At 42.6% G+C, this 20,813-nt stretch overlaps 1 protein-coding gene across 2 annotated transcripts in view; it reads left to right on the forward strand.

The window, feature by feature from the left end:
• ENPP1 (ectonucleotide pyrophosphatase/phosphodiesterase 1) overlaps positions 1–20,813 on the forward strand; it is an 86,137-nt gene that overhangs the window by 6,809 nt on the left and 58,515 nt on the right. The window contains exon 1 of one of the 2 annotated variants that reach the window (XM_072855873.1): positions 9,811–10,058. The exons of the other annotated variant lie outside the window; for it this stretch is intronic. Within the exon in view, the coding sequence (XP_072711974.1) occupies positions 9,867–10,058 (192 nt within the window). The 5' untranslated portion in view covers positions 9,811–9,866. Of the gene's footprint in view, positions 1–9,810; positions 10,059–20,813 lie in introns of those variants that run through there. 2 annotated transcript variants of the gene reach the window in all.

Raw genomic sequence — 20,813 nt, forward strand, 5'->3', positions numbered from 1 at the left:
AAAATTAATAGAAAAATGAGCTTTTAAGGTTTTCTCTGGAGGAGTTCTTTGTCAGGTAAATTTCATACACCTGCCTTTTGAGATATTTTCCTTTTTTCCAGCTTCTTAATCCTAGCAGGAAGAGCTCATATGAGAAGGCAACACTTGCACAGAGTCTCTGCATTACCCATCCTACAGTGAGTGATCCTTAGCCAAGATTTGCTGAGTAACACAGACTTTCTTGTAAGTGATGGACTACTGAGAAACTGGGGACAAACTAGTTCAGGCAACGGAAGCAAATATGGACGGAGCAAATCTGACATCTGAGGATAATCTGTTTGTGGCATGTCCATATAAGGGAATTGCTGCATTAGTTTAATGTAGACATCTGCAAAAAAAAGTTTGTTAACAAACTAGACATAAATGATCTGGGAGTTTTATAACGGACACTTAACTCTACTCCTCAGAAGATTCATTTGCAAATTAAGCTGGAAAAAAGAGTGGATGGAGTAGTGAATGGGCTCAGAGTCTGCTGCCTGAGGTTCCCAGTGCAGACTTGGAGTCAGCACAGAGGAGTGGCCGCTCTGTTTGTAAAACACCTGCTTTTCGTTATTCTACTTCCTGAATAGATTCAGGAGAATTGCCTTCCACTTCTCTTAGGCGCTACGGGGAGGTATGAAAGGAGAACAGTAGAGACTGGAAGACTTATGTTTTTACTACTCCTTTATACTGATTGTGGAGCCAGTATTGACTAACTGGCCATGTGTACCTTTAGGACCGGTTTAGCACATGTCCCCCGGATGGGGTCTGTCAGCCTCACCTCCAGACTTCAGTTCTCTTTGTCCACCAACAATATTATGACTCATAACAACATACTCAAATTTTGCTCTGAAAGTAGGGCAGGGGGTTGAGTTTGGATGGCAAGATATCCCTTGTGATGTTCTGGGCTCCTGAAGATCTTGCCTAGGGCGCCTTGCATAGACCTTGAATCAAACTTGGAAGAACACACTTCCTGGCATTCCCCGCAGTCTAAATTAGCTGTTGTTCCCGACACCTAGCTCTGGTGAATCTCTGGACAGTCTTGTGAAGATGCCTGGGTCTAGATCTGGTCATAAAGTAGCAGGGATTCAGCAGTAGGCACCCTGCTAGAGACTTCATGCTGGTTCTCAAATAAAGGGGTAGGTGCAGTGCCCTGCCCCAGAACACCTACTGCATCCTTGAGATGTCATCCTGAAGGATTTTTTTTTTTTTAAACAATTATTTAAACGTGCATTGTTTCCCTTTCCTGGTGGGCTTCTTGCCTGGGCCATGTCCCAGAAAATTGTTTCATTTTATCACTCTGAAGCAGCTTTACCAGAAGCAATGTTGTGCATCCTCTTGTGCTTTTATAAATATTTCTAAAGATCTGTTTTCTTAAATGCAGAGGAGGCAAACTATGAAGCCCAAAAGAATAATACTAAAATGTTCTCCTGGAATTTCCCTGGGTAGTTTTTTGTTGTGGGAGTCTAAGAGGAAGCGGTATGCGTTAGCTGGGTGACAGGGCAGAGTTGAAGACTCTAGAGTTGAAGTAGGACTGGGGTGAGCTCAGGTGCTGGTCACATCCACTCACACTGTTTGGAGACGAGAGTGTGAACATTTCCTACCAGGAGACAGGATTTCTCTGCTTGGTCAATTTTTTCTGCATGTGCATGCTCACATCAAGCCAGAAGAAGCACAGAAGCAGAATGGGTGAGCAGGAGACGTGCACCAGAGAAGAACTCAGGCAGAGGCTGACATGGCAGTGCAAGGACAGGCATTTATTCTTTACAGTAGCAACGTGTAAGACCCTAACGTTAGATAGTTGTTTGCATTGGAAAAGAGTTATAGTCTTCCTGAGAAAACACGAGTCTAGTCAGCTTACTTAGAGATTATTAGAGAGCTCTAAAATTTATGGTTGATTAAAATTTATATACAGATGTTGTTCTTAAACAGTGTTTAAGCTTTCAAAAGTGTTTGTGCACAGACCTGTCAGGATTGCAAAATGAGATGTCCAGTGAAGGCTGTGATGGTCAAGACTCCAGAAGCATGGAGTATTTGTAGTTGTTGTTACTCTGAAGCACAGAAATGCCACAGCTAATCAAATTACTGTGGATGTCCTTTTACAGAGGGGAAATTTGATCCAAACAACAAAACATTTTCATTAGGTGATTTGTTTTATTTAATCTGATCATCTCCTAAACTTACGATGCTTCCATGTACAGCACTGAAATCTCATTCAGAGGAATGAGAAACAGCACCTGCAGCATTAAAAACCAAAAATACAACTTCCTCTCTCTTTCCCCCCAGGTGCTCCTCTGCTCTCCCTCCCTTCTGAAGATCTTTGAGTTTTATCTCTTGAGTTTTCCAGTTGGTCAAGTATATATACTTGACAAGTATAATGTTAATGCTAATAATGTTAATAATGTTTAAACTCCTGATTTATGCCTTCATTAATTTTTTTCTGAAAGGAATAACAAATAGTACTTCTCTCATTATCCCTGCACATATCATTTTAATTGTTTGTGTGGATTTTATTGAGTAATATCATATCTTAAAATACCAGATGTTTCCTTAAACATGCAATAAGTTCCTGGATCATTTGTGGTCTGTTAAAACACCAGAAGAAACAACTTGCATTGTGAAAATCACAACCTTTTTTTTTTTTTTTTTAATGATAATTCAGTGCAGCCAGTCTTAAAGCATCATTCTGGGAGCTTTTCAAAAGCAAAGATATTTTCCAGAATCTTGTTTTGATGACATTTTAGTATGTTCATATGAAATAGATGTTGTTCCAGAAGTGAAATACAAACTTGGCGTTCCATGCACTTGCTTCCAGTAAAAAGGTTGTGAATGCCAATGCCTGTAGCTGTTGAAAAAGAGACCTGCAGCATCTGAATGGTAATGCTACTATACAAGGCATAGGACTTTCTCAAATTACATTGACCTACATATTTTACATGTTGACAATACATACCAAAATGTAAAGAGGTATTTCTTCAGGCACCAAGAATTAAACTGCAAAACTTCCTACCGCAGAATGGGGTAGATGCTAAAAGTGTGCATGTGTTCAAAAAGTGGTGAGACATGATGAAAAATTATCTCAAACAGTATTTAGCAGGAGACCTTCCCTCTGGCTCAAAAATCTTCTCAGCTGCAGATCTTTGACTGCTGTTTAACCTGATTTAATAGAGCAGTTGTTGCACTCTTAGGCATGAAATAGAGGTGGATTTCAAAACTGTCTATATGATTTAGGAATATAAATCTGTCTGGACGTGCAGGATGTGCATTCCTAGATTCCTTAGGCATTTTTTCAAATCTCTGCCCCAAGTTGTGCATCTATTTTGAAAGCTTTTTTTTCCCCCCATCCTTGTTTGTATTGAATCTTGCTCACTTCAAGTTGTCAAAAATCAATGAGATGTAAGGAGATTTCTCAATGTGATTTAGGGTGGTGAGGCTGGGCCTTAGGCATACATCTAACAGATTCAGAGGAGAGTTAGTTGATGTAATTTCACAGCGGCCTTTCTATACGTTACCCTCTGGATCACCGAGTTGTTATAGACATCTTAGAAGAAATGAGTTTTAAGGCAGGAACTGAAAGAGGAGTTGGTTGTAGCATGTCTACATCATGCAGAGACCAACATGGCCGAGAACACAAGTATGCCTTCTGTTTATTTACCGAGTTTAAATAGTAACACATTTAACTTGTGAAAGAATGTTTTATCTTCTTTAAATCACCAGCTAGCTGCAGTACCTACACTATTGCTTTGTTCTGGACTCCTCTCAGATTGATAAACACTGCTTTTAATCTCACTAGAAGCAGCACTGAATCAACCCTTTAGGTCTTCAAGAAAACACTGGACTAGTTACTCGAATACAGTATTTTTCCTTTTTTTTTTCTTCTTGTTGGTGAACATTCTACAGTTTTTCCACCGTAGGTACAAAAGTATTCTTCCTGGTAATAGGCTTGCTTGTGTAGACCACTTAGATATGGTTGGCAGATTAGGTATTAAAACTGTGTTTGCTAGAGAGATTACACTGGTAACAGCATAATGAATATCTGCTTGAGTAGCATTAAAATATTCAAACATCTTATAATGTGCTTCCCACCAAATACTGCCAGGACATTGTCATCGTGTCAGGATTTTCTAGTTTAAAGGTGTTTAGGCATTTTTTCTGAAATCAAATAAAGGCATTTTTATATAGCTTAGAGAGACAGGCAATCACTGTCAAACAAGTATTTCCTATTGCTAAAATAAAGGCTTTTCATAGTTTGTTTGTATTGTTGCCAGCAATCTAACAACTGTTAGATTAACAGTTATTAAATTTGCAGTAATATATGACAAACTAAGACTGAAAGCAGGCAGGATTATGCCATCTTTCAATGACAGGGGAAATATTAGGTGATCAGTTTATTATCCTTAAATCATATTTTTCTTGAACACCAGTAAAACAGCCAAAAAATTGGTAATTCTTTGCAAAAACAATTTTGTAGTTATCAAAAAGTGGGCATGTCGGAGAGTAAAGTTAACAGGTTCTGAAACAAGTAGTTATAAAGGACTCAGTCATTTTTTCCTGACAAAGAGACATTGTGATGGAAAGTTCAGAACCTGAGTCTTGCAATGTGTGTCTTGAAACTCTACCTTGCCCTTGTGTCTTGGATCTTTGGTCAGCTAAGTACCGTCCCTTGATGCTGGTTTTACAGATATAAATCCAAAAAACACAGTTCAGTCCACACAGTTTGATGTGCGCATAAATGCGATGGGATTTCTGACTTCATTTTAGGCATTACTGCCAGACACAATAAAACAGTTTCAGATATACCTCCAGTTTCATTTGTCCCTTTTATTAAGGATTTCTTCCATTTTTGTAAAGTTTTAGACATAATTTGAGCGCTACATAAAACTCCCCATAAGGATATCTCAGAAACTAAGATAATGGCTAATTTTTCATTGCTTTTTAGAATAGTTTACAATGCAGCTCTCATGCAACAACACTAGAGAAGTCTTCACAGCAGGAGCTGAGAAACAGAGCTTCGTTAGCTCCCATAAGGTGGAGAGTCCAGTGTTACACTGAGCAGCAACGTTCTTTAACAAGCAGCTTCAGGCTTCTAGTCTGGAGCTCCTGGCCTTTTTTATGGCTACAGAAATTTTGCTGAGGATTAGAGACAATGCAACACGAAATAGTTGCCACAACCACCAACCACCGGAAAAAGGTTTATGCTGCAATTTAAGGGTCAAGACCCAGCCAGCCTGGAGCTGACTATCACAGGCAACCTTGCATGATGGCAGTCCTCTGCCTGCAAGCTCAGTCTGTCCCCCTGCTGCGAGAGCAGCGAGGGTCTCCACGTGCTGGCTGGAGTGAGCGGATAGTCCACTCATGCAATAAGGTGCAATTTACACCCTCTGTCACTAGCCCACAGTTCCTGTTTATGCCATAGCCACCTCACAAACTGGGGTCAGATGAGGGTTATGCGGGTACTTAGTGTTTGCTTCAGTCTTTCTAAGAAAGATACATTTGGTGGAGATTTTATCAAGGTAAAAAAATGTAAGTGACAAGTGTCACAAGCTCTGAGATGCAGCAGCATGGAAAACTCCCCATGTTTACCTTTCTCTCCTACTATATCATTTATATTCGTTTGTCTCCTCTGCAGCCGCTAACAGCTGAACAACAAATTAAAATTGATAATCTCCGATGAGTCCCTTTACAGATACAGCCTGGAAAGACGAAGCTGGTGTTGCTGCTGTTCTCCCTTGCCATTTGGTGAGGCAGCCACAGTGATTCAGCCACAGCTGGCGCTAGCAGCTGTGCTGGCAGCAGCCCTGGCTTCCTCAAAAGCTTCCTCGGTCTCTGTTGAAATGGCCACAGCCAATCCTTTGGAATTTGGATTTGCAACCTCAGTAACCCCTGCAATTAATTCATTGCACAATGATGTCTTTTGTCCCAGATTTGTTAAAATGGTATTGACTGCTTTGTGAGCTGGCACAGGCAGGATGCAGGAACAACCACAAAACCATGGGAGAAATGCAAAGAGTAAATTTATTTTCGTTACCTCGCCAACGGGGGGATCCCCGAAGCAGCACCCGGGCAGAGGCACACAAGCGGGGACACAGGCACCACGGGGCTCGGTCCATGCTAGAGGATCGCCGAACCTACTGCTTTCGCCTGTTTATCAGGGATTCGCGCAGGCGTAGTTTACCACCATGCTTTGATCTTTCCCACAGCGGGGCAGGAATCTCAAGCATGTTCAATAGGGTGCCTCTAAGTCTATCACAGGCCTATGTTATCTAAACACATATGTTTTACTTGTCCAACACACAAGGCCAAACAACAATTAGTATGATATATGTGTTTTTGACACCCCAGCTGCAAGTCATTTGAGCATGTTTACAATCCTCCTCACCAATCTTCCGTTATTTTCCCACAACTGCTACATAACAATCTCCTCCCAAAGAGATCAAGCAGCTGCAGATTTCTGAAGGTTTAACATTGGAAATTTTTCATCTCTTCTCCCAGTATTCACCAGAAAAGACTTTTGACCTGGTATCTTCAGCATCAAAACTTAGTCCTTTCTGATTTTCCATTCTCCTCTTGTCTCAAGTACCTCAACACCCTGTCAGTCAGCTGAAATGAGCATTCTTCTCACTGGTAGGTTAATTATTTTCCATGCTGGTTAACTATTTTCCACACTTATCCTGGAGCACTGTCGCAGATGGAGTGAGAGTGCACTTCACTCGTAAGAGAGAAGCAAAAATATACTTTATTGATGTAGAACAGGAAGTTAACAAAGTTCAGTGCCACAGTGGTTTAACAAGATTCGATGGCGAGGTACACTTGATTATTTACTGCATAGAGGACAGGGTCAGACAAAACTGTCAGGGAGACCCTCCCGTTGAGTCATGAGGTTCAGAAAAGACCCTCTTCCTTTCTAAACTCCTTCTCAGAGAGGAGTCTAGGTGCGGCTGGATCCAATCCTAGTCCCAGACTTGGTCAACAGTTTATGTCTAAAGGATTATATATGCGCAATCAATCCTTTATATCACTTAGCTAAGATTTCAAAGTTTAGCATGCTATTAGTCACTTACCGAGGATCTGTTGTGGCAAGGAATCTCTCAACCTCGAGGACTAACCTTGAGAGGCATCCCTGCTCAAGGGGAGATCCTGGCGTGCAGCCCGCTGCCGTGCAGGAGAGCTCAAAGGGCTCTTGGGCTGCTCACTATTTATGGGGGTAAGATGATTGACTTATGGTCATATTTGCATATCAGCAAGACATTTGGATCACTGCTTCAGGCAGCCCTTGGCTGCTTTGTTGCCATCTGTCCTCAAGGTCTAGCATAAGGTGGATGCAGCTATCAGGATGACTCCCACTGGTGGTTACTGCTTGCATGGGGCGGGGGGGAGCACACCGCCACAAACACCTTAGCTGGTTGTATTGACACAGTTGTGTCAACTGTATCATTGCAAAAGACAAAATTGAGGGTGCGTCATGAATATTTGTATATAGAAAAGTAACCGTTAATGAATAGTTCCTGAATGAACAACTCTGAAGTCAGCTCCAGCTGCAGAATATCCTTTATTTCTATGGAAAAAAAGATAGATTTTTGTCTGCAATGTAGTTATACATAATTTCCATTTAAACGTCAGTACACAGGGTGTGCTATCCAAACTTTTGAGTGGATGACTTACACAGGACAAGAAAGGAGATTTCTATTTATTTGACTTATTCTTAAAATTAATCAGAAAATATATTTCCACATACAAAAACATGAAAATGAAAAATGAGGTTTTGATTATTTGTAAAAAAACACCTGAAAGCTTTTAATTTTCTCTGAGATTTTTTTTTTCTTGGGGGGGGAAGGCATTTTCTTTCCTGCCAGTGTGACTGGAAACAGAAAGAAGATTTTAACTTAAAACCATGTGATCTTTTCCTTTTCAAGAGAAAAAAAAAAAGTGATGTTGTTACTGCTTCTTGTTCTGCTAGTTATTAAAACCACATTCACTCAAAAAAACCCAATTTGGCTATGTCAGTTTTCATGAGTGTTTTAAAATTATCAGTGTTCAATTTACATTTTTTAATAGTTCAAATGTCAAAATCCTTGAACGTATAAGTTGTCAGCTGCTCAGTTGGACAGTTGTTTGAAATGCCGCATCAATGGAATAAAGGAGATGCTTACTATAGGCTCAAGAGCTTGATTCTCACAGCTTCTGTTGCCTTTTTCTTTTCTTTGCAATCAAGTGAAATACTAGTGTAGAAATTCTCTAGACTGCACCTATGGAACCTCATTAGATGACAACAGGCAGCTCTGCAGTAACCTTCAATATGCTGTGAGCTGCAGTAGCACTACAGACCAGCAGTTTTGTGAATGCTGTATCTTCACAATTCTTTTTAAAGGAAAATTGTAGTGGCAGCTTGACTGTGGAACTCAGCTGAAATAGAAAACAGAGCAACAACATTTTGACAGGGATCAAAATCACTTCCAAAGGAAATTTTCTTTTCATCGTAGCTATTTTTCAGAAAATACGGATTTTGACAGAAACTATGCCAGTGCCACTCTTTTCTGAGTACATTGACAGTTAAAATAAATCTACCATAGACTCCTCAAGCCCTAGGAAATCAAAATCATCATCACATTAGAACTGGAAAAGTAAATCTAATGTCAATATACATAACTATACATACTATAATAACTTAAGAAATAATGGAAAACGAGGTACTTTTAACAATTTTGAGCTTAAGCAGACTTTGCAAGCCTTGATGCTACTGAACAGTCCTACACGTCTTACAGAAACTGAGTCATATATTCCCCGGAGCCAGCAGGCAGTGGTACGCTCACGGTCCCTGCAGTCACAGACCCAACTGGCTTTCCCCACTGGCAGATAGGGTCAGTAAAAATGCTGACAGCGCACCGCTCCCTTGCCAAACAGTAGGGTTGAGTTTAGTGAGAATCAGTGGGAGGCCATACCATGGAGCAACATGGTGCCTGTCCAAATACAAGACCCTTCGGTACCTGCATATGAATTTCACCCTGACGCCGCTGCACCCTCTGAGCACGGCCTGGCCTGGAGACAGTTAACCCCAAGTCACCCCAAACGAGAAGAAACGTCCCCTGGAAGGGCACTGAAGCTGCCTGCGGAGCTCCCGCCCCGGGTGTGCGGGCACCCGGCTGGCCCGGTGCCCCGCGTGCCGGGTTTCCGTGGGCGCGGGGGGAGAGACGGGAGGGGAGACCCTTCCTGGGAAGGGGCCGAGGCTAGCAGGCAGGGAGAGAAGCACCTTCAGCCTGCGGAGGAGACCGGCAGCAGGCAATAAAGCGCCGGCGAGCAGAGCCCGGCTTGCAACGCCGCACCGGGCGCTGCGTGCGTGCCTCTGGCGGCACCGGGACCGGGACCGGGACCGGCACCCCCCGCCCCCGCGCGCACCTGCGCTGCCGCCGGGCGGCTTCGGGGAAGGCCGCGCCACCGCCTCCGCCCGCTTCCCGCGGCGGGGCTCGGGCAGCGGAAACTTTCTCCCCGCTCCCTCGTAAACACGGCGACACGGCCCGGCGCCCTCCCCCGGCCGCTATTTTGGAGCGGCGTGATGTCACAGCGAGCTGCCGCCGCACCTTCGCCGGCCCCGCGGCTCGGCCCCGCCGCCGCCCTGCCCGCAGGGAGGCGCGGCCGCGGCCCGCCCTCACCTGCAGGGAGAGGGCGAAAAGCGGGGGGCGGCCGAGCGGGGCGGGCAGGGAGGGAGAGGAACAGCCCGCTGCCTCCTCCGCGCCGCGGCCGGCGGGGGAGCGGGGGCCGGCGGCGGCCGCGCTCCCGGGGGGGGCGGGGCCGGGCCGCCACGCTATTAATAGCCGGGGCCGCGGCGGGCGGAGGGCAGAGTCTTGGGGACCATGCAGGGTAACGGGCAGCAAGTGGCGGCGGAGAAGGGCCATGAGGACCACCTCGGCGGGACAGGGGCGGCTGACAGCGATCTGCAGGCTGCGGCCGTGCCCATGCTACCGGCCATGGAGGTGGCCGAGGAGCCGGAGAAAGCTCCGGGCGGCAAGACCAAGGACTCCAACACCTACAAAGTGCTCTCCCTGGTGAGGCTCGGGGCGCCGCGGGGGCTGGCGGCGGTTGGGGTGCGGGCGGGCGGCCTCCCTCGGGGCTCACCTTGCCGGCGGGTGAGTGAGGAAGCGGCGCGGCTGAGGGCAGGTGTTTCGCCCCGCGGGGCTGGGGACGGACAAGCCTCTCCCCGGCCCCTCGGGGACGGGAGAAGAGCCCGTGGCGGGGCCTTCGGAGTCTGCCGGGGGGTCTGTCCCGCCGGTCTGGAGCGGCGTCGGGAGAGGGAAACCGCCCTCGGCACTGGCGGCTCCTCAGGATGCCCAGGGCAGCAGTGCTGCGGGGCGGCTCCCTCCTTCCCGCCTCAGGAGTTAGCTTCGGGCAGGAGCGTGGCGCTTGCGTGTACGTTATTGCGTATAGATGCTAACCTGCCTGAAAGGGGGATTCATAATTTTTCAGTTGATTTATTTTACCCTTTTGACAGCGCTCAGGGTTGAATCGTCTCGATTATTCTGTAGCGTTAATGGTTCTCCCATCTTCTGTCATGTGGTTTTAGCTGTTTGGTGTAGGGGGCACACCAGGGAAGACAAAAACAGGTTAAAACAGGAAAACATGACTGGAAAAGCTAAAAAGAGTTCAACAGCCGGCAGGACGGAGGAAGTATAAAAACTTGCTTTTCACTGAATTTGAAGTATTGTGGATTTAAAGTTTGTCTCCAAGTGCTGCTTGGAGCCACTTTCAGCCCTGGTTTGGAGGCCCTGGTGGCCAAAGCCATTGTTAACAGGTAGGTCACTTTTTCCAGTTTTAGCCATGCTGCTGTATTATAATTATCCTTCCTGTAGAGATGTGAAAATAAGACCTTCCAGACTGCCTGGAGTGATCATTTTGAGGCTAAAATCATTATCAAGGTTAAAGAACTGCAGCATTCTTGGAAGGAAGCTTCAGTGGAACCACAGCAGACTTTATTACATATATATCTATATCTCCATAAGTAGTTCTCTTTCAATGCGGTAGAGCATAAGGATCAAGATGCCTTTCCAAATTTATGTGTAGCTTTGTAATCTGTTTACTGTTTCAAATGAACCATCCACCATATCGTAGCGACTACACGTTGGTTGTACTTTCTGACATAATGGGTGGTAAGTTGCATTTCCAAGTTTGTCAGAACATTGTAAGAAAAATATCAAAATTCATGTAAGGGTCTATGGTATTTTCCATGTAGAAGTTTTTTGGCAACTATTGTGATGAAAAGTCCCCTTAAATAAAGGTAGTGGTTTGTAGCTTGTTTCGTTATTTTGTTGTCTTCTGGGGAGGTTACCTTGTGCCATAAAAGCCATTGCAGTTGGATGGTGAAAACAGCTCAGTATTTTTCAGGCTTAGAAATAGGGGAAAATAATCACATTCAAAACCTAATGTTGTTGCTCTGAGCTTTTTAGGCTCTAATACAACAAAATGATTAGAGATACATAGCCACTTAAAGACTGGAGTTGAGCACAAGTTAAAATGTTTGCAGGTACGTACTCTTCTGAATTAAGTCCTTATTTTCCAAACCATAGCTGTTCCCTGAGAATTGGCAAAATGTTCATCCTGTGCTGACTAAAGTGTCAGAGTGAAATGTACATCATCTGTACAGAAATAATTTAAAACTTCTAAATATAAACAACCATGCAGTATTGTTCTCAGCTATTGCAGGCACCGAGATAATTTAGAATATTCCAAGAGGACTTGAAAAACTTTCTAAATACTGCAGGTGATATTGGATTGAGTAAAGCAAGAATATATTTAGCCTAAACATCATGTTAGTGGAAAACTGGAGTTGGAAATGCAGGTTTGTTCTTGTCGTCAATGCATTGGCTTGTGAGAATCATCCCAATGTAAGAAAGAAGTGAGTAGACTTATCTGCTTGGAGTTTTGGGTTGGGCAATGTGAAACTATAAAAGTGACTAGACATTGGTAAACTCCCTTTGCCTGCGTTTACCTTAGTTGTATGGACTGTTGCTTCCTTTATTTGGGTAGATAAAAAAAATCTGGTTTCAGGTAAGTTTGTTTAATTTTTTGTAAAAACTGATGAGTATATTTCTGGTGATTAGAGAATACTTGAATTACTTTTTTCGTTTTTCTGGAAAGCACAGACTTGCTTGCTTTCCCTCTTCCTATCCGTGTGCCTGCCACCCATAGATGTCTGGGCAATTTGTGGACACAACCTCAATGTTCCCAGCTTCTGTCCATGAGCCAGCCTTACCCAATTACAGGGGAACTGCAGAGTTCCCATGTACAAAAGGTTGTAGCACGCAGACTCTACCCATGGGTTTTGTTGGTTGCTCCAGCAGCCTCTGTGTTACATGGCAGTACTTAGTTGTTAGCTCAATGTACGTTGGTTGAGGGAGGATGTAGGTAATAAGGAAGTGCTATAGAGTCACCTCCACTTCCAGCAGTGCTTGTTATGGCAGGCATAATTTTAAGTTCAGATGTAGGTTTTCATACCATGCAGGTCACTCTTCTCTTGCTGCTGCACAGGGAGGATTCTGCAAGTGGTGGGACAGGCCCACAGGGATTTACTAACCCATGGTGCTTCCCTAAGGCAATGGAATTAAAACATCCAGCTTTGAGTAATTGTGAGAGATGGTGATCCTTTTATCCATTTATGTAATTTCTGTGTACACCTTTTCATTTAGTGTCTTGCTAATTTTCCGAGCTTGTACCTTTGTCCCTCAAAGCCCAACGAGCTGTCTGCCTGTCTGTAGTCTCTCCAGGCTCACCCGTTCCCATTGTGTGGCTGAACAGCATGCTGCTGTCCAAGAGCAGTGTAACTCTTGCTTAGGTTTGAGGTTTTCTATTCCAGCTTGCCAGTGACTCTCAGGCATTGCATTTTGGTCTGATTCACTCATTCCATTAAAATAAAATTTTCCGTGCATTTATAACAGCTGAAAGATTGAGGAAAAAAGTAACAAAATAGACAATGTTTCTTTTCGACAGTTTCAGGCTTTCTTTGTCAGAACTGGAAAACTCATTTAAACTGATACTTTTGTTAGAAAATTTCTTAAGGAGTTTTTGCAACTTGAGAATTCCTGATTAGAAAAAAATTATCAAAAAATTTGAGGTAAGGTCCAGATTGAGACATTGAAAGTGTGTTAGTCTCCTCTAAAGAGTAACTCAAGCATTTCAGAGTGCATAAAGATAATAAATTGTGAGGTTTTAAAAAATGCTGTGGGAATACACTTTAAAATATTTTGTAAGTCTGGGATTATTTTTTCCTTGTACTTTTTTCATTAAGGCAGTCCAGTCTTTTTTTAAGACTAGTATTTTATATGCATGCCAAACACTAAACAGTCTTCTGAAATTTTATTTTATTCAGTTGCCTTCTGCAATTCACTGAGAGGGTAGCTAGAACTTGTATAATACCTGTGAATTAAAACAGTTTTACTTAACAAATTAAGACAGTGTAACTCTTGGCGCGTACTCCCAGACAGCTGCTCTGTGTTTTACGGCTGGTTGCAGGTGCAGTGAGAAGCAGTCCCGGATATGTGGCTGCACTCCTGTAGGTTTGGTTACTTTTTCTTTTGGATGGTTAGTGAACTCTTTATCAGCCTGATGATCAGACTAAGGCAGCGGGTGGGACAAAGCCTTGTAATCATCTGCGAACTGAAGCCAGTGAAGGATACGATGATTAAAGGTAACATCCTTGGGAGCCTCTGCACTGATCTGGGTTGTCTTTTTATCTGGCAGTGAAAGTTAAGCGTGCTGGGTTGTATCCAGGCACTGGTAAGCCAAGATAAGTTTTTTTTCTTTCCCTATACTCAGCACTTGTTAGATCCCACCTGGAATACTGTGACTGGGCTGGGGCCCTTGAGCACAGGAAAGATCAATTCATCCGGACCGAGTTCAGCAGAGTGCCACCAAGATGGTCTGGGGCTGGAGCTCTTGTCCTGTGAGGAGGGGCTGAGGGACCTAGGCTTGTTCAGCCTGGGGAAGAGATGGCTTGGGTGAGGAATACCTAATAGCAGCCTTCCCGTACCTCTAAGGGCGTCATCAAGAAGATGGAACCAGGCTCTGTACACAGTGGGAGAATGAGACAATGGTCATAAATTGAAAAAAGAGAGGTTCTTACTGCATGGGGGTGGGGGGAGGGGATCACTATGAGGATAATTAAGTGTTGGAACAGGTTGCACAGAGAGATTGTGTTGTCTCCACCCTTGGAGTTTTCAAGACTCAACAGCATAAAGCTCTGAGCAGGCAGGTCTGAATTCAGTTTTGACCCAACTTTGGGCAGGAGATTGGACTAAAAACCTCTTGAGGTCCCTTCTAGCCTTATGATTCTATAGATCTGTTTCCAGTTGTCCATTGGTCTCTATATTAAGTTTCGTATGTAAGATCTGAATCATAAACCTCCACAAATCATAAATAAGTGAGACAGTCTCGGTCCAAGGGATAGTATCTCTTGTCAATTAGTATCTGCCATTGCTGCAGTCAGGAGGGAATCTAACTACAGCAGAGAGATCTGTTGGCTATCAAGATATTTTAGGTAAGAGTTCTGAAAGTTTCACCACTTTTTTCCAAAAAAACCCATAGTTGCTGACTTTCTGCTCGTATAGGGAAAAATGGGTGTGCTGCATCAGGATTTTGGAGACTGCTGTAGGTTTGTTTGGTTTTTTGTTTGGTTTGTTTTTTTCTTCCCCCACAGAGATGAAGGTGTGGAAAGAACCTTTTTTTATGTAGGTGTCTGGTTTGGTTGTTTTAATGCTGATGGTTTTCCTCCTAAGTGTGCTTGAGGATGCCCAAACCTTTGTATAGGTTAGTACTTTTTTGGAATAACGCATGTCTATATTCTTTTTCCAGAAAAGATGCAAAATACCTATTTAATTATTTTATTATACTTGCCAACTTACTCTTACTTTCTCTCCTACATCTGCCGTTTGAGAAAGGAAAGATAGGGAGCAATTAGTGAGAGAGCAGGTGGGAAATGAGTTGGGCTTGTCGAAGCAATGTGTTGGCCCAGACCCTTCAAAAGCTTGTTCCGCTCTTGGGTTTGGGCTCCTGAGGGGTGTAATCACTGGATGAATTCCTCTGCCTTCTGCTGTTGCTGCTGTATTGCTGCAATGTGGTCTTGATTGCGAGGGGAAGGACTGCATAGAAAGCTGGTTCCAAGCTCACAGATTTGCCCTTTGTGCTCATCATACAGGCTCGGAAATTAATGTAATTCATGTGAGGAAAGGAACGACAATGACAGCAAAGCGTTTGTGTCCAGACCTTGTGATTTGGAACATGGTTATTGACTTCAGCCAACTTCAGTGTGGGTATTTTTATGGGTGTCAGTCAGTTCTTAAGCACTGGATTCAAGGACACTGTACTCTGTGCCTGAGGTTGGGAGAACTGGGTGCCACGTTTAGTCTTTCCTCTAATATTTTTTGGCCCTCAGCAAATCATTCCATTTCAGCCTTTTTTGTACTGTTTGGCTTTATGTGCCTTGCTTTTTTTTCCTTTTTCAGTAAGGAAAAGTAATCCTTGCTAAAATTACTTGCTCCTGTGAGAGTGCTGGATTAAGCTTAGATGGGACTTTTGTGTTCCAAGAAGCTCCACACAACTTAACAGTAATATTAAAGTGGCTGACTGTTAGGCAATTTATTTTTTTTTTAGCATAAAACATCCTTTGGTGAAATATGAAGTAAAAAATGACAGTGACAGGATGACCATAGTTTAAATAGACTTTGAAGTGCTTTTGGTTCAGAAATACTGAAGCAGTTCCTGGCCAATCTCCAATATTTTTGTAGGAAACTCTAGTCCAATATTTGGAAACAAGGGTGTTTTACAGTAAGTGCCTTGCCTCTCTTCCATCAACATTACAGCTCTCCAGCTCCAATGGTGGCTTATTTGAGTTCTGAAGACACAGTAAAAACTGGTTTGACAAAAGATTTTTTTTATTGCAGTTGCTGTTGATATTGCTTAAATGTGTCTAATTCCAATACAATTGTAACTATAAATACATACAATGTATTTGTACACTGTTATCCAATGTACACTGTTATCCAATTTAATCCATCAAAAGAAAATTTGGGTTTTGGTGAATTTTAAGATCAATATAACTTTTAATGTTTCTCTTCAGTCAACTCATTTTTCAAGGAAGACTTTGCAAAACAGGGAGCTATAAACCCATGATTTATTTACTCTTCTCCAAGTGGGTACCTTCATGCTGGGTATTGAAGACAAAAATCATAATCTTCCTCTCATACAGTAAAAAGCTAAGAAATATTTAGCCATTTTAACTCTGAAGGTTTTCCAGGGTTAATCTGTATTCTTGCTTTACTTGCACTTTACTTCACAGAGCTAGTTAGCATATCCTATCCTAGATGATAGAAACTGATATGAAATAAAAATTATTATCCACAGAAATACTTGCAGGAATTGAGGCTTTGTCTATACTTAAAAAAACCCAAAAAGAAACACAAGAAACAAACAAAAAAACCGCAAACACCCCCCCCCCCCCCAACAACAACAACAAATTCCACTTATCTAAAAATCTTCATCAAGGGAGAGAAGGGACCACCTTTGCTTATAATTGTACTCGGAACTCATTTTAAATTTTATTGACAAACTAGGTTGACTTTGGGTGTGGCTATGCCACAGTCAAAGATGTGATTGTAACTTTGCTAAGCATACTTCAACTCACTTTAAGCTGGGTAGTTTAGGTATTGCTTTCAGCATAGACAAAACAGTGTGGAGTTCAGGACAGTCTGCAAGATACTCTCTTATGTAGCTGAGCTGGAGGATTTAAACCATCTGGGAGGTTTCGGTCGCCCCTCAGAGTGCAGTGTGTGAATGCTTCTGGCTTCCTGGACTCCCGCTGGAGTGCAAAGCTTCGTACAGGCCGAAGTACACCCAGCTGTGTGACTTGTGTGTTTCTGTCAACACCACTGGCTGGTTGCCTGCCTGAAAACATCCACGTTATGCCTAGGAGTTTTGAGTGTAGACTATCTACTGATGGATTATGCTGTAGTGTGCTAGGATCAGCCATTTGGTCCATTCAGGCAAAACAAATGAGTGACTGGGGCTGTGATTAGTGTAATGTGTGCTCAGACTTCCTGCCTAAGCATTCAGAGCTCTGACTCAATCTACGCCTTAGGGTTTTCATTACCTTTCTTTAATTTTGCAGTAATAGTCTTTGTCTACCTGTCAGGCACTACATGAGGGCAGGTCATGATGAAAGAGAAGGTAAACCTGTGTCCAGATGCAACAATAAGGCAGACATGGATAGTGACCTCACTGACAAGGAACAGTCTTGCCATACCTGAGCAAGGTGAGCAAAGCAGGCTTGGGGATGCTAACCAGATTCAGGCAATAGTCTAGAATGCCAGAGGAGTATACAGTGATGAGGCAAGTCCAAAATCAAGGAAGGAAGTCAAGTCTGTGAGTTTGAGTCAGGGTCTGGATCCATAGGGTATTTGATCAGGATGGACATGACTGCAGTGTGGCTGTAGCACAGCTCAGGCAGGGGACAGAGGCCAGAGATGGTTATATGCAGCTGCCAAAGCAAGGTGGGGGAGACTGCTGGGGGACGTGACTGCAGCGTGGCTGTAACACAGCTCAGGCAGGGGACAGAGGCAAGAGATGGCTATATGCAGCTGCCAAAACAAGGTGGGGGAGACTCTGCTGAGGCATCTTCCAGCTTTTTGTGGATGAGCTGTCTTCAAGGCTGGTTGAGGTTTCCCAAACAGTGTTCTCAACAGCTGAAAGTATCACAGAACCAGCCCCAAGCACGGGCAGCCAGACTCCTGGGAGGGGGGCGTGTGTTCTTTGTCTGAACACCACCTTCATGTCATTCTGCAAAGCTCTCAGATACTAAAATAATAAGGAACACATTAATAATTGATAGACTTTCTGTAGAGATAATTATTAACTTGAATTCAGAAAAACTTAGTTACTGTGCTAAAACTTCTAGATTTCAGGCAAGGCCAAAGATATAAAAATTATGAAAGGCTTCCTTCCAACTCCTGCTCTTCAAAACTTTTCCTTGGCGTTCTTTCACTAACATCAGTAGAATTACACAAGGAGTGAATTGTTCTGATTTGACTTGCCCTGTAAGCTACATTTCTGTTGCTTTCAGCTGAAAGGAGGAGTAGAGCAAATTAAAGGCTTTGAAAAACATGAAAGATTTGAAAAGTTTCTCACCTTGGAGCCAGTATTAGAAATTAATATACTGGCAAACATCACTGTGACTGTACCCTATGGGCAGTGGATAAACATTTGTCTTAAGGAATGTTCTGTCTGACAGAATTTGGCAATATGCTGCACTGTAGCAGTATCTTGTTGGAATGAAACAGTAGTATATATGAATTTCAGAGAAGCTATTTTAAAATGATCAATATTAGAATGGTATTTTGAAAATATACTTTCTGCACAACATAAAAATACTTTCCTTTTCTGCACAGGTGTTGCACGGGTCAGCTGTATAAAGTTTCCTTTAAGGGTACTTATAAGACATCAGTGGATTATATTGTAAATGGAATGTGGTGGAGGGCAAAGGAAAAATATAACTAAAGACTTTTGGCAAATAGGCTATTGTTTAACTGTTCAACACTGAGTGAATGTTAGCTAAAGAGAAAAGGGAAGTAATGAGAAAAGATTAAATATTTGTATTACTGGAGAAACTTGGGTAAGCGTGAACTTTTGTCCTTCTGTTGTGTAAAGGCATATAGGCAAATCAACCTATATAAATGCCTTTTAATATGTGATAGTATTTGAGCACAAGTTTGTGTTAAAGGTTTTCTGTTTGTGTATTGATCATAGAATAACAAAAAGTATAATATTGTTATAGCTGCTTATACAAAAGTCAGTAATGAAACCCAGCCATTTATCTTCCATTGTGCTTTTTAATCTCTGGCATGATCAAGTGGGACAGGTCTTGAGGTCTGTCTGAAATACAATGTTTCCATGTTGTGAAGCATCAAAATTTGAAAGTCTGCCTTTTGTTTTTTTGAGGGGCTATATTCAAAGGGTGCAGAGGTAAATAATGGCCTCTTTGTCAGCCCTGGCCTTCGTTTTGGGAAAATGGCCAAAGGGGTCAGGACTAAAGGTGTGCCTGTAATTGATATCAGCATGCTTAGTAAAGACCCATAGCAAATAGCTTTGAAACCTTACTTGCTCTGTTGTCTTCCTGTACCCCTTTGTGGATCTGCAGTTTTTGACACTCCTTACATTCTTACAGTGTTTCACAGGATTTCTTCACTTCCTCTTAAAGGTCACTGTGTCTTCCTACTCACCCTAATGTTGCTGTCATGGTGGCAGTAGTAACAGCATCTGCTGCGGAAAAATGGAGGTGAATATGGATTTACCTGGTATGTTCGGTAGTATTGTCAGTACCCAGTAGAAGCAGCCCCCTCTTTACGCTGTTCTTGTTTTGATTTATAGTAGTCATGAGAGTTGTAACAGCTTTAGCTTTGTTCTTGAAAAGGGATTTTTGGAATAGGAGGAACATGAAGGTGGCTCAAGGCCATATTTTCTTCTCCAGTTTTGTTTTTATTCATGGGTCAAGTGCAGCTTGTTTGGAAAACAGTTTTGAGCTGGCATAATACTGACAGTTTCTTTTCTTTCTATGTATATGTGGTTGCCACTAAAGCAGATGGCACGTGGTGGTCTTTGTTCTGTGTTCATAGTCTGCTGTGCTAAATAAAAGAATTGTGTTTGAAAGTACAATATTTACTTTTTTCTCATAAATCAAGATAAATTTTCAGGCCTGTTTATCCTTAGGTTTTTACGAAAACCTAACTGCTGATTGAATAGCAGTGTCAGCTGCTATCTCTTTTCTGGGAATTTAACCAGAAGTTTTATTTCTTCTTCTTTTTGGCTAGTGTATAGTTGTACTTTAGTTTCTCTCTAAATTCTCCCATGGTGAAAAATGCATTGAAAACCAAAACAGCCAACAGTGAAATGCGTGTGCTTTGATAAAAGCTCATGGGTTAATGTCTTTCAGGAGAATATGTACCTATACAGTTGGACAAGCAACAAATAAAAATATTTTGGATCCTAGCTGACAGATGCTAACTCTGTTCTATCTTTTTGTCACTTTCCTGTTAAAAGCCAGATGCTTGAATAGTTTTGGAAGATATTTAGAGAGCTATAGTACCATAGTGTCTTCTGCTGATAATTCCCTAATGAATGAACAGTTATCACTCTTTGGTAAGCTCCGTGAAGGCTTTTTATAATATCTCACAGTGGCTCGAGCTACCTTTAAAACATTCTTGTCCTTTCAATGACCTTAGGTTGCAACAGTATGTAATAAGAGTCTTGAGAACATTCAATAGAAACAGTGAGAGTAGACCTTCTGTGTGCTGGTTTGAGAAGAAAAACAATAATCCCTGTACATTTTTAGAGTAAATCTTCTTTTTAGCTCTGAAAAGGTTTTGGGTGTAAGCTCTAGCTTTTCCATCCACTGACTTCAGGATAATTCAGTCACCCTCAGTGTTTCAGGACAACCAGGACTTGAGAGCCTCAGTGGCTCTCCTCTTCCTCACTGGCTCTAGGTGTGGAATGTGGATTAACAGAAGCAAGCCTTTGAAGAGCATAAAAGTATTTACGAATGTGGAAAGAAGAGATGAGTGGTGCAAGAAGGAGGTGGTGCATTTGTTTCAGTACTGATAACTCCTTTTTTTAGGTGATTTATTTAGCTATGTAGCTTTGCTGGTGTGAGTGAAGTGTCCACCTCCTTTCAGCTTAATAAACTTTATTAAGTATCCCCTGCTTTTGAATAAACCTGAGCTGTTGGGGGCATTATCCCTGTTTTAAAAATAACTTTTATAAGCATG

This window comes from Ciconia boyciana, chromosome 3 (assembly GCF_034638445.1).
Source record: "Ciconia boyciana chromosome 3, ASM3463844v1, whole genome shotgun sequence".
Taxonomy (NCBI): Eukaryota; Metazoa; Chordata; class Aves; order Ciconiiformes; family Ciconiidae; genus Ciconia; species Ciconia boyciana.